General features: G+C 35.0%; 1 protein-coding gene across 1 annotated transcript in view; it reads right to left on the bottom strand.

Annotated features, from left to right (window-relative positions):
* The window catches only part of MAP4K5 (mitogen-activated protein kinase kinase kinase kinase 5), a 108111-nt gene that overhangs the window by 62998 nt on the left and 30161 nt on the right, over window positions 1–14952 (bottom strand). Inside the window, exons 4-5 of the mRNA XM_044231533.1 lie at window positions 2576–2666; window positions 2089–2153 (exon numbers count right to left, since the gene is read on the bottom strand). Of these exons, the coding sequence (XP_044087468.1) occupies window positions 2089–2153; window positions 2576–2666 (156 nt within the window). The remainder of the gene's footprint in view (window positions 1–2088; window positions 2154–2575; window positions 2667–14952) is intronic.

The following is a 14952-nucleotide window of genomic DNA, read 5'->3' as shown; positions in this document are numbered from 1 at the left end:
CCCAGCTCAGGCCTCGATCCCAGGATTCACGGATCATGACTTGAGCTGAAGGCAGACACTTAACCGACTGAGCCACCCAGGTGCCGCTCAGTCTTGTTTTAAAAACTCTTTGTAATATTTTATATATTTTTAATATTTATGCGGTGTAATATCATTTAAATAAAAAGAGGCGTGTCCAGAGTTTAGATATCAGTCACAACTATTTTTCTGTCATGGTTATGTGACAAAATTAGATTATTATTATACTTATTAATTTGTGATTAAATAATACACCAGTACATTTTTATTATAATTCAAAATTTTACTTATGAGTCTCACCTTATCCTCCCCTAGAACTAATGACTTATCAATTTGGTACATATCCTTTCATTTTGCTGTGCATTGAACCATATGTAATGTGAATATAAAAAATTATATTTTTAGGATGCCTGGGTGGCTCAACTGGTTAAGTGGCTGCCTTCGGCTCAGATAGTCCTGGGATTGAGCCCCGCATCGGGCTTCCTGCTCAGCAGAGAGCCTGCTTCTCCTTCTTTCTCTGCCTGCTGCTCGGCCACTTTCTGCTCTCTCTCTCTCTCTCTCTCTCTGCGTCAAATAAGTAAGTAAAATCTAAAAAAAAAAAAGTTAACATAAAAAAATTATATTTTTAAAAAAGTCTGGGGCACCTGGGTGGCTCAGTGGGTTAAGCCGCTGCCTTCGGCTCAGGTCGTGATCTCAGGGTCCTGGGATCGAGTCCCGCATCGGGCTCCCTGCTCGGCAGGGAGCCTGCTTTCCTCTCTCTCTCTCTCTGCCTGCCTCTCTGTCTACTGTGATCTCTCTCTGTCAAATAAATAAATAAAATCTTTAAAAATAAAAAAAATAAAAAAGTCTAAGTGTGACTGATTATGCTATACATATTTTTTCTTGATCCACTTTTTCCATTTAAAAAGAGGCCTTGGGGGGTGCTTCCTCCTCTCTCTCTGCCTACCTCTCTGTCTACTTGTGATCTCTGTCTGTCAAATAAATAAATAAAATCTTTAAAAAAAAAAAAAAGGCCTTGGAGAGATATATCCAGGTCAGTATAAATGGAGCTACTTCATCTTTTTAAACACTGCATAGTATTCCACATTACAGGTGCAACATAGTTTATTTAACAATTGCTCTCTTGGTTATTTTAAAGATTTTTGTTTATTTATTTGACAGACAGACACAGCAAGAGAGGGAACACAAGCAGGGGAAGTGGGAGAGAAAGAAGCAGGCTTCCTGCTAAGTAGGGAGCCTGACGCGGAGCTTGATCCCAGGACAGTGGGATCATAACCTGAGCCAAAGTCAGACGCCACCCAGCTGCCCCTCTATTGGTTATTTTAAAAATCTGATCTTGCAAGCTACAAATATTATTTGAACTTGATTAGCACTTATTTTTACATTTACTTTGGTTGTATTTATAAACTTGATGATTGAAATTTGATAAGGCTGTCAATATAAAGATTTCCGCACAGAAATGTTTGAAAGTATTTCACATAATTCTTAATAAATGATGCAAAGCAAAGCTGGAATGGGAGTTTTACTATTCCATATTCAGTGAAATAAAGAAAAGAAAAACTTTTATAAGGATCTCTATTTAGTCTCATAAACTCTAGAAAACCAGGAAATTGTCAACAACAAAACAAATTGGAAGCTAAATTGTACAGCCAAAATGAAGATTATTTCTAAATAGTAAAATCTAATTCAACACAGAAAATGACCTAACCACCTAACAGAATGCTCAATAAAAAATACTTCAAATGTTTAAAAATTATATATTTTTAACACAAAAATATAGCAACAATTATACTGCTTTCTTAGTTAGGTTAGAAACTGTATCTAAAAAGTAAAATTTGTTGGGTTGTACAAGAACTCTTAGATTTCTCAGTTCAGGTTTCAGCAAATTTAATTGGATTACCAACAAAAATAAAGTTTAGATTTCTTTTACACAATAGTACTATAGGAGCAGAATGGAAGAATATAAAACAGTATATCTACCTATCAATATCTGTGGTTAACCACAAATAATAAAAACAACAATATTAAAGTCAAAGTCAGTTTTAAAATGTAAAGTCAAATTGACAGTACCATGGTAAATATCTTGAAGTGATCCACCACCACAGTATTCCATACAAATCCACAGTTTTTCTCGACTAATATGAAAGAGAAAGAAAATTATATTAGCTAGTTAATTCCTAATCACTGAATACTTTGAAGGCTTCCCCTCTTCAGTACACCAAGGTTTAGAATGGATTACAGGGTCTACAGAAAATTGCCCTGGCGGAATCTTCCAGATACAGAAAAGCATAGTAACTTACCATCTTAAATGGTTTGGAATAAAATCACTTTTATAAGCTAAAACACTTACTTGTAATCATTTGTAATATTTATTGCCAGATAAGATATAACTGCATAAATGAGGTATCACTAATACAGCTGGGGAGACAGTAAGAAAACCTGAGAAAACTTAATATAACTTTAAAAATTTTTATGTAACAGCAGTTACATGAAAAGAAGGGAGAGCAGTAGTAAAGACATATAAAATACAAGGAGAACAGATTTTTTTTTTCTTTACCTGAGATAGCTCCCAAAGTAGGCAACAATGTTGCAGTGTTTACATTCTTTAACCATAAATATTTCTTGTTGAATCAAAGAAAAATCATCACCTGAAAAACAAAATGATAAAACTTAGACACCACGTTATATTTTGAGTCATGGGAAAATGGAAGGAAAACTTTACAATAAATGTTAGAGATGAGGAATTAGATGCTCTTAATATCTTGGTGAGAATATAAACTGATACATTCTTTCTAAAACACAGAAGCCTTAAAAATAAAATCTTTTAACTCAAAATGTCATTTAATCTTTTTTTTTCCTAGAAGCACCTGAGTCACTCAGTCATTATGCCTCTGCCTTGGGCTCATGGGATCAAGCCCTGCGTTGGGTTCTCTCCTCTGTAGGGAGTCTGCTCTTCTTTCTTCCTCTCTCCCTGCTTGTGTTCCCTCTCTCACTGTCTCTCTGTCAAATAAATAAAATATTAAAAAAAATTTTTTTTCTGAAGGAGATTGCACAGAGATAAATGTTTTATACAATGTGACTTAATAATGAATGATTAAATAATGTATGGTCCCTCTGCCTCTCCCCACCACTTGCACTCTCTCTCAAATAAATAAATACAATCTTAAAAAAAAAAAAAAAAAGATGGGGGCCACCTGGGTGGCTCAGTCAATAAAGCACCTGCCTTTGGCCCAGATCATCTATCTCAGGGTCCTCAGAAGGAGCCCTATATCGGGCTCCCTGCTCAGAAGGGAGTCGGTTTCTCCCTCTCTCTCTGACTCTCCCCACCACTCGTGCTCTCTTTCCCAAATAAATAAATAAAATCTTTAAAATATAAATAAATAACTTATAGTACAGTTATACATATAATACAGTTAAAACATTTTTATATGAAAATACGTTCATGACATAGTGAGTAAAAAAGGGATGTTTTATATATAAGTACATATGTATACAGAAAAAATGTCTCAGAAAACTTATATAATGTTTATGTCTGGGTGGTAAAATTAAGAAGTAATTTTACTTCTTTTTGTTTGTATTTTCTACTTTGTTTATTACAAACCTGTCTGAAAGTTGTTTAGGAAAAGTTATATTGAAATGAAATATTTGTTAGTTATGGGAATTTCATGTTTATTATAGGAATACCACCTAAAAAGGTACTGTCACCATCAAACTTCATTTTGTATAGCAGTCTTTTTTGGGGGGGGGTGTTCAGCTTTTATTTTAATTCCAGTTAGTTAACATACGTTAACTGTCTATATTAGTTTTAGGAATACAACAGTGAATTAACAGTTCTACTCATTACTCAGTGCTCATTGTAAGTGTCCTCAATCCCCCTATTTCACCTATCCCCTCACTCTCCCCGCTCTGGTAGCCACCAGTTTATCCTCTGTAGTTTAAAGAGTGTGGTTTTCTGTTTCTTCATTCATTTGTTTTGTTTCTTAAATGCAACATATGAGTGAAATCATATGGTGTCTTTCTCTGACTTATTTTGCTTAGTATTATACTCTCTAGATACATTCATGTTGTTGTAAAAGGCAAGATTTCACTCGTAAAAAAATATTTCTTAACTGTCTGCCAGCAGAAGGAGCTCAATGGAGATAATCCTAAAAGATGATGATTTATGTGTCCCATTATCAGTTTATGCACAAGTAGGGAGTAGTTCCTGCAAGTTAGAGTAGAAGGCTTGCCCACCTAGGTGTAGAGGCTTTCTTTGTCCAGTCCTGGATACCAGAATACCGTTTCTCCTTATCTTACTCCTCTACCTGAGCCTTTTCCATTATGGCATTAAAACTGATTTATCCAGTTAATCTCCAACAAGGGGGCTAGATTCTAGCCTATCCTTCACTTTACCAGGAAGCCCTGAATTACAATGGAAAAGAAGAGTAAAGAATTACCTAACTTTGTTAATTTATGCTATTCTTTGGATTTTAGACTACTCTCACTTTTAAATGTACACAGAAGTCCTATCAGAGCTGTGCTGAAAAATGCTCCAGTTAAGTCTGGGATTTAGTCTGTTCCAAATCAGACTTTCTCACAGGAGTAACTTGACAAATGATGTTAACTTCAAATGGTATCTAAATGCTTAAACTGGCCTTTAAAAGCCAATAATATGGCTGAATTAATACTAATAACAAACCACTACTTTCTGGGTAAATTTAGGTGGAGACCCACCCCACAACTGTGGTTCTAGCAGAAGCTACATGAGGTTTCCGCCAGAAAAGGTGGGTTCCTGGTGAGATGGAGCAACAGTTTTCTACAGTGGTAGCTGGACGCTAGAGTTCACAAGAACAGTTCTTAAATAACTCAGATGTCTGGGGATTGCACCTTCTTCGATATCCTTTACTTTGAGAATAAACTCCAGTTTTGAATATATTCTTTATATATCTGTTTCACCACTGTCTTAAGCTTTAATCCAAAGTGGGTAGACTCATCTTTGAATTGAAACTGCACCATGAAACAGACTTATATAAAGATAATATTTTTGTTCTATCCTGAAAGGCAGAGAAGCTAAATACAGTTATTCATTACAGATGTAACTATTCTTTGATGGGCTTTATCAGCTTCTTCAAAATGATCTAAATTTGGGTTCACTTTATTCTTCTGGTTGGGGGACGACAGACTACTGTTTTCTTTTGAGAAAAAGCTTAAAATCCACTAGGTTCAGAAGCCTCAGGCTTACAGGTTCCAGCTCTGTTGTTCACGTATCAATGGATTTTGAGTTTATTTCCTCAAAAAAGAGATGTTTCATTCTTCATGCTTACACAATATAAGGATGAGACTAGCTGAGAAATACAGAACCCCGTATTTGCAGTTTTGACTAAGTACCTGTTATTTCCAACCAGACGTCTTGTAGTGCCAATATCTTTCCTTAAGAACCAATTTTCTCTTTGAACTTTCTATTTGTGTTAATGACACTTTTGTTAGGCTCACTTTATGCTTTCTGAATCAGAATCTTCAGGGGATTCCTAAGATCAGGCAAGTTTCAGAAACACTGTTTTAAATAATTCTGTTTGGATAAGTATTTTCTGAGTTATAAGTACCTGGTTTATAAACAGTTTGTAACAACAGCTATTTATATTGACATAACCATTCCACTTCAAGATTATGCATCTCCATTCTTTGTTTTGGAGAACAAACCTGTCAAAACAGATTTAACTCTTGGCTACTGATATACTTAATGGTTTGATTTAAAATATATATATATATTTTATATATATAATATATATAATAATATATAATATATATATAATTATATATATTGATATCTTTATCTATATAGATATCGAAATATATCTCTTTTACATTCCCTTCCTTCACCCCTTTGGATGGCAGGAAGGAAAGAGGGCAAGGAACATGCATATATATAATTTCTGTCTCATCCTGACAGTTAATTCCATATCAGGCAATCTTTTTCATAAATACATCTATTTTCCTTAATCTTCTTACTCATTTCTCTTTGTCATCTGTCATCTAATTGCTGGTCATTTACATTTACTACAGAAGAATCTTATTCTCTATTGTCTTTGCTTTATGCATGAAACAAAAAACAACACTAAACACAGTAAATTTAGAAACCACTACTGTAACATCTACTCAAGAAAAGGAAAGCCAAAGTCCTCAAGTTAAATTAGACCAACAGTTGGGAGAAGGGGGGTAGGGTTATGGACATTGGGGAGGGTATGTGCTTTTGGGTAAATTGGAAGGGGAGATGAACCATGAGAGACTATGGACTCTGAAAAACAATCTGAGGGGTTTGAAGTGGCGGGGGGGTGGGAGGTTGGGGTGCTAGGTGGTGGGTATTATAGAGGGCACAGCTTGCATGGAGCACTGGGTGTGGTGAAAAAATAATGAATACTGTTTTTCTGAAAATAAATAAATTGGAAAAAAAAATTAGACCAACAAACATACAGAGAATGTACCTCCTACTACTAAAGCCTTTGCAAGCCTCTGGATATCCTCTTCAAAATATCCTTAAGATCTAGTTTTCTAGTATCTTGTGGAGAGTTTTTGCATCTGTTTATGAGAGACACTGGTCTGCAGTTATTTTGGACTGCCTTTGGTTTTGGTATGAAAGTAATACTAGCACTATGAAGTGAGGCAGGCAGGTCACATTTACTAGGTGCTGATCCTGTCAGGCACTGGGGATGTATTAGTGGAAAAAACAAACAAAAACAGACAAAGCACTTGCTCTCTGGGTGGGCAACAGAAAGTAAAACAAATGAACATACATGTGAAGTACTATAAGTGCTAAGAAGAAAAGTTAATTAACCAGGGTTTGGGAACAGAGAATGATGGAGCTAAGCGCCATTTTACATAGACTGAAGGGTCAGAAAAGTCTTCCTGATAAGGTGATGTCTGAGCAAACAGATGAATGTAGTGAGGGAGTAGGTCAAATGGATCCCCAAAGGAATAGCATTCTAGGCACAAGGAACAGCAAACATAAAAGCTTTACAGCAAGAGTGTGTCTGGCACATTAGAAAACAGAGAGAAGCCCAGTGTTTGTAAAGTGAACCAGAACAGTGGTTAAAACATTGGTTGAGCCAGGAGTTAGAAGGCCAGATCAGAAATAGCCTTTTCTTGGGTGACTGGGTGGCTAGTCAGTTGAGCATGTGATAATTTCAGCTGAGGTCTTAATCTCAGAGTCATGAGTTCAAGCCCCGCATAGGGTTCCACATTGGGCATGAAGCCTACTTAAAATTAAAAGGCAGGAGGGAAACGCCTGGGTGGCACATCCCATGTTCAGGAATAAGATGATTTACTATTGTTAAGATGTCAATAAAATACCCAAAGCAATCTACAGATTCAACATAACCTTTATGTACCAAAATCCCAATAGCATCTTCTGGAGAAATAGAAAAAAATCATCCCAAAACTCATTTAGAACCTCAAAGAACCCCAAATAATTTTGGGAAAAATAACAACAACATCAAAACAGATTTGGAAGATTCATACTCCCAGATTTCAAAACACATCACAAAGCCAGAGTAATCAAAACAGCATGCTATTTCTATAAAAACACACATATCAATAGTATAGAGAGCCCAAAAATAAACCTACAAAATTATGATCAAATTATCTTTGGCAAGGGTGTCAAGACAGCTCAACAAGGAAAAGACAGTCATTTCAACAAACAATCTTAGGAAAACTGAATGTTTTCATATAAAAGAATGGAGATGGACCCTTATCTTACACTATACATGTACAAAAATTAACTCAAAATGAATTAAAGATCTAAATGTAAGACTCAAAATTATAAAACTCTTAGATAAAAACTTCCTAACTTTGGATTTGGCAATGATTTCTTAGATATGGCACCAAACGTACAAGCCAATGAAGGCAAAAATAGATAACTGGGACTATGTCAAACTTAAATTTTTTTTTCAGTCAAGGGACATAAAAAACTGAGCCTGGGTGGCTCAGTGGGTTAAACCTATGCCTTCGGCTCAGGTCATAATCTCTGGGTCCTGGGATCGAGCCCCGCATCTGGCTCTCTGCTCAGCAGGGACCCTGCTTCCCCCTCTCTCTCCGCCTGCCTCTCTGCCTACTTGTGATTTCTCTCTGCCAAATAAATAAATAAAATCTTAAAAAAAAAAAAGACATAATCAAAACAGAGTGAAATGACAACATGTGGAATGGGAGAAAATATGTGCAAATTATGTATCCGATAAGTGGTTAATATCCAAAATATATAAAGAATTCCTCAACCTAACAACAAAAGATAAAAAGCCAATTAAAACATGGCCAAGACTTGAGTAGGTATATCTCCAAATAGGATATGCAAATGGCAAGAAGCATATAAAAAGATGCTCCACATCACTAACCATCCAAGAAATGCAAAACAAAACCGCAAGCTATCACCTTACACCCATTAGGAAAGCTGTTATAAAGAAAACCAGAATAACAAGTGCTAATGGAGACATGGAGAAGTTGAAACCCTTCTGCACTGTAGAATGGTACAATCATTATGGAAAACAGTAAGGCAGTTCCTCAAAAAATTAAAAATTTACTACCATATGAACTACTAATCCTTTATCTAGGTATATATCCAAAACATGGAAAAACCTTGAGGATATTATGCTGAGTGAAATAAACCACTCACAAAAGGACAAATTATAGGAGGTAACTTAAGCAATCAAGTTTATACATATATATAAAAAGTAAATGGTGATTACCAAGGGCTGAGGGAAAGGGAGCAAGGGAATTGCTGTTTAATAGATATGGACTTTTGGGGCGCCTGGATGGCTCAGTGGGTTAAAGCCTCTGCCTTCATCTCAGGTCATGATCTCAGGGTCCTGGGATCGAGCCCCGCATCAGGCTCTCTGCTCAGCGGGGAGCCTGCTTCCTCCTCTCTCTCTCTCTACTTGTGATCTCTGTCTGTCAAATAAATAAATAAAATGTTTAAAAAAAAATAGATATGGACTTTCAGTTCTCCAAGATGAAAAAGTTCCAGAGATCTGTTTCACAACAATGTAAATATGTTTAACATCACTAAACTATAAGCTTAAAAGTGGTTAACACAGTAAAGCTTAATAATAGGTAACTAACTTTTACCATAATAAAAATAATTTAAAGTTCTGTGAATATAGCCTAATTTTTTTTTCACTCAGCATAATCTCTGTTCTTTTTTTTTTCCAATTTATTTATTTTCAGAAAAACAGTATTCATTATTTTTTCACCACACCCAGTGCTCCATGCAAGCTGTGCCCTCTATAATACCCACCACCTGGTACCCCAACCTCCCACCCCCCCGCCACTTCAAAGAATATAGCCTAATTTATTTAACCATTTCACTATGGGTGGATATTCAAGTTTTACAATTTATTGCTTTCAAACATATGTTTTGAAAATAAAAATCCAGTAACCTAAAAATTGTGGTATCATTTACAGTAAAATTACAATGCAAAAAGTAGCTCTTTTAATTAATATTTGTAACAACTTAGTGACAGGAAAAGCTTTTTTTTTTTTTTTTTTTAAAAAAGGAAGACCGGGACGCCTGGGTGGCTCAGTTGGTTGGACGACTGCCTTCGGCTCAGGGCGTGATCCTGGAGTCCCGGGATCGAGTCCCACATCGGGCTCCCAGCTCCATGGGGAGTCTGCTTCGCTCTCTGACCTTCTCCTCGCTCATGCTCTCTCTCACTGTCTCTCTCTCTCTCAAATAAATAAATAAAATCTTTTAAAAAAAAAAGGAAGACCACTTTTTTTTGGTACTAGTACTTTTGGTACTGAATATATTTCTTAAGTTTATGAAATGAAATCAACATTAAAGAGAGATAACAAAGGGAAAAACTCATTTTACTATATAGATAATACATTAACAGTATGATTTCCAGAAAACCAATTAACTCAATGCTAAAATTCTGTCAGATAATTTTAAAATGTCTTGTTGATTCGATTGTTTTTGTTGCTAATAAGGAAATATGAGTTTTTTCCACTGAGCAAAATGAACACAGAATGCAAATAAAACAGTCATTTCTAACAAAACATTTTCTTTGGGATGCCTAGCTTAGATTCTGAAAATTCATCTACAGAGAAAATCCCTATCAGTTTTAAGCTAATTTAGAATCAGACAATGAAGTTCACCTTTTAAATTACACAGAAACAAAAAGTATCTTCATTTCAGTGTTATCTTGTGTTCAAGAAGCAAACTGGGATCTAACTGAAATTGAGTACCTTAGAATAACAAAGTGATTTTTACCTATAAAATGTCAGAAAATGTCTATTTAGGCTTTATTAGCTTTCTGTACCTATTATTTAAAGCCTATTTAAAAAAAAAAAAAAAAACAAAACCACTGGTGGGCTCTTGTGTGACCCTAACTTTTCCACCAATTCAGATGTGAACTTTCCAAATAACGAAGGCAGGATAGTTATTTTCACCTAAGTAATATTAACTTTATACTTTATTTCACAGATTATTTTGAAAAATCAAAATTCTTAGATTTTAAAATAGAAGTTAAGTACTAAAAAAGCAAAAACAAGCACTTACCCTGAATACCTGACATGTGACCTATTTGGCCAAAGCTCCTACTTTGGGATTTCTTTCAAGAACATTAACAAGGCAAATTAATGGTTGCTTAAATCTTTATATACATTTTGGCTTTTTAAAAATTTACTTTCTCGGGGCACCTGGGTGGCTCAGTGGGTTAAGCCGCTGCCTTCAGCTCAGGTCATGATCTCAGGGTCCTGGGATCGAGTCCTGCATCAGGCTCTCTGCTCAGCAGGGAGCCTGCTTCCCTCTCTCTCTCTCTCTGCCTGCCTCTCTGTCTACTTGTGATCTCTGTCAAATAAACAAATAAAATCTTAAAAAAAACAAAAATAAAAAAAATTAAAAAAAAATAAAAATTTACTTTCTCTGTTTATACTTCCCGCAAATAAGGTGAAGTATTATACAACAAAACTGAGGGGTGGCTGGGTGGCTCAGTCAGTTAAGCACCTGCCTTTGGCTCATGTCAATGATCTCTAGGTCCTGGGACTGAGACCCACATATCTGACCTACTTCCTGACGCTCAGCAGGGAGTCTGCTTCTCCCGCTCCCTGTACCCTCCCTTATAATTCTCTCTCTCACATAAATAAAATAAAATAAAATGGAAGTAACTGAGAAAAGCTTTAAACATCCAAAGATACAGATTCCTATTCATTTTGAAAACTGTCTAAATCAATGAAGTACATTTAACTTATTATTTTACTTAAAAATGCTGAATTATTTCATGAACATTTCTAATTCAGCATTTTTAAAAACAAGGACACAAGGTATACCACATTAATCACCATGGGTAATGATTTTATTAAATCCCATCCTTATAAGCAAAGCTCATGGTTTTGTTTTTAATTGAGGTGTAACTGACATACAACATTGTATTAGTTTCAGATGTAGGACATAATGATTTGATATTTGTCTATATTGTAAAATGATCACCTCAATACGTCTAGTTACAGTTTGTCAGTTTTTTCTTGTGATGAGAATTTTTAAGATTTATTCTCTCAGCAACTTTTACATATGCAATAAAGTATTGCTAACAAGAGTCACCATGTTGTACATTACATCCCCATGATTTATTTTATACCTGGAATTTTGTATCTTTTGACTCCCTTTACCCATTTCACCTACCCCCACCCAACACCTTCTGGCAACCACCAATTTGTTCTCTGTATCTATGAACTTGGTTTTTGTTTTTATTTAGAGTCCACGTGTAAGTGAAATCATATGGCATTTGTCTTTCTCTGACTTATTTCACTTAGCATAATGTCCTCTAAATCCATCCATGTTGTCACAAACGGCAGGGCTGCATTCTTTTTTTACATATACACACATCTCTATTCACTCATCCATGGACAGACACTTCATATATATGTATCTTGGCTATTGTAAAAATTTTCCCCACGTCCCCACTTACTTCTTCTCTTTTTGATAAGAGCCATACTTTTTTTTTTTTAAATAAGAGCCATTCTTATGGTTCATTGTAGTTTTGATCTGCATTTCCCTGATGATGAGTGATGCTGAGCATCTTTTCATGTGTCTACTGGCCATCTGGATGTCTTCTTTGGAAAAATGTCTACTCGGAACCTATGCCCATTTTTAAATCAGACTCTTTGGAGTTCTTTTCGCTAGTGTGAGTTCTTTACAGTTTTTAACAAACTATCATGTGCATAACTTGAAAACACTATCCTTAGTTTTGCCAGGAAAGAGGGGTTATAATGGGAGAAGAAAATGGGTAAGGAAAGTAGGATTCTGATGATCAGCTTTCCCAGGAATCTTGCTTCTGTTCTGGCTGTTGGCTGCCACTAGCTACAGACTTGTTGAGCAAAATGAGCATCTGTAAAATGAGTTAGAGGGAAGGCTGCAATTCAGGCACAGACAGGAAAAGATGGTGACATGCATCATCATAGTATCTGCCTGCTTTTCTAGGGCAGTCCTTAAGTCTGAACAAAGAGATGGAAAATGAAACTAAACTATCAAAATGTTATCATCAGTATTGTTTATTTTTAATACTAATACTAGGAAGCCCAACTTTATTTGAATGTCACCATTTGTAAGATGGTATGCGTATTTAGTAAGTATCTAGTATAAAAACAAGATATGGAAATGACTTAATCATTTTAAAAATAATTATTTGCCTGTGTATATGAAGGGCAGCAAAAATACAGAGACACAGGAAAGAATGCTGACATTTTCTTTTTCTTTTATTTTTGTGGCTAATTAAAAAAAAATTCTCTGTGCTAATTTATTTTTATTTTTATTTTTTTTATTTATTTATTTATTTATTTATTTATTTATTTAAGATTTTATTTATTTATTTGAGAGAGACAGTGAGAGAGAGCATGAGCGAGGAGAAGGTCAGAGAGCGAAGCAGACTCCCCATGGAGCTGGGAGCCCGATGTGGGACTCGATCCCGGGACTCCAGGATCACGCCCTGAGCCGAAGGCAGTCGTCCAACCAACTGCGCCACCCAGGCGTCCCTATTTTTATTTTTAACTCTAAGCTTCATTTAGAATTTTTATGAGTATTAGAGTTGCAAAAGCAATCTGTTTTAGTGAAATTTTAAATATATTATTACATAAATATAATATTTTATAAATACAATAATCTTTAAGATTAAATTGTGAGGTAAGTCTATAATAAAATTCAGGACTGTACAATTAGTATAAACTTCAATAATCTATTTTTACCTGGGAAAAAGGATTATTGAGTTTACAGCTGGGAAAACATTTACTTAAAAAGTCTTGTTTATGTTTTACCAGACACAAGGCTTTTTCTAAGTCATATTGGCAAATAATTATCTTTTCATGTCTAAATATAATTCTAAACCAGCTCATCTGTTAAATCGATACAAGGAAGCACTTTGTATTATACTGGCTTTAGCATGATTTTTTTTAAAGCTGCTGAGTACAGTTAAGAATTCATTTCTGAAATACAGCTGTCTCCAGAATTATTTGAAGTATCTGAACTGAATTTTGGGAAAATTCATTAGCATACCATATTTTTTTTTACCTAATCATTCCCTTAAGCCTGTTCCAAAAGTGTGAAAAACACCACCTACTTTGGCTTTACTGAAAATGCTTAAAAAAAAAAAAAAAGAAAATATAAAAATCTATGGTCAACAGAAAAACATTTTTTTTTAAAGAGGCAAAATACAAAAGGAAAAATCCATGAATAAGATGTAATGAAACAACCCAAAGGAATTAAATCACTGTCACAACCAGATCAATTCCTCAAATTCTAAAGGAGAGATAATAAAAATAAATGAAAGTATTTACTAAAATGAAAACTATACTGAGGGTTTTGGAGGCGAGGGGAGTGGGGGGTTGGGTGAGTCTGGTGGTGGGTATTATGGACGGCATGTATTGCATGGAGCAGTGTGTGTGGTGCTTAAACAGTGAATACTGGAACACCAAAAAGAAATAAAATAAAATGGAAAAAAGTATATATATTTAAAGTATAAGAAAAACTTATAGTTGCTACTTCATAAATTTACTAAAATTACAATTACTATTAACAATGAATTGAAATCTGAAGATATAATAAATAATAAGGTATTATTTTCTGAATATCACAGCTTATAGTAGGTAAGTAGTATTAGTGCCACAATCAGGCAGAAGCAGCAAAACCTGCAGAGGAAAAATGCCAAGACAGCCTTACAGTTTTCCCTAACACCATACAAGGAGCAAATGTCTATAGATTTTTGAGGGTGGAAGAATGTGTGATACAAATAGTTCTAGATTTAGTCAAATGGTCATTCTTATTCAATGGCAAAAGAAAGACATTTATAATATTCATTTGTACAAAGACTATTTATTGAGTGTCTACTGTGCCGTATTATACTGTTTCAGATGCTGAAATATAACAGTCAAGAGAAACCATTACAAATTTATATTATACAAATACATATACATACATAAACATATACATTTTATTTCAGAAAACTAAAATAACAAGGGCTTGAATAGCTACTTTAAATTAGGTAGTCAGAAATCAATCTCTCTGAGGACATAACTTTTAAGCTGAGATGTGAATGACCAGAAGCCTTTTGTTCAAAAGATAATGCAAAATAGTACTTCAGGTAGAATGAAGGGTTAGTTTAATCTTGGACTGTTGAAATAAAAAGAATATGAAAGCAGAGAGAGAAGGGAAAAAGTTACATGATGAGTTTAGAGATGCAGACAAAGCAAATCATGTAGGGTTTTATAAGCAATGTTAAAAGTGTGAGTATTATTCTAAGTGACTTGAAAGCTTCAGGGAAGTTTGAAGCAGGAGAGCACTATGATCTGATTTGCGTTTTATAAAGATCAGTCTGGTGGCTTTGTGACAACTAGATGGTAGCAGATGGGAGGTGTGGGAGAGGAAATAGGGAGACTAGGAGGGTAGAAAAGGCAATAAAGAGAAGTAGACAGATGCAG

This window comes from Neovison vison, chromosome 13 (genome assembly GCF_020171115.1).
Source record: "Neovison vison isolate M4711 chromosome 13, ASM_NN_V1, whole genome shotgun sequence".
Taxonomy (NCBI): domain Eukaryota; kingdom Metazoa; phylum Chordata; class Mammalia; order Carnivora; family Mustelidae; genus Neogale; species Neogale vison.
This window is presented reverse-complemented; position numbering and strand designations above follow the sequence as displayed.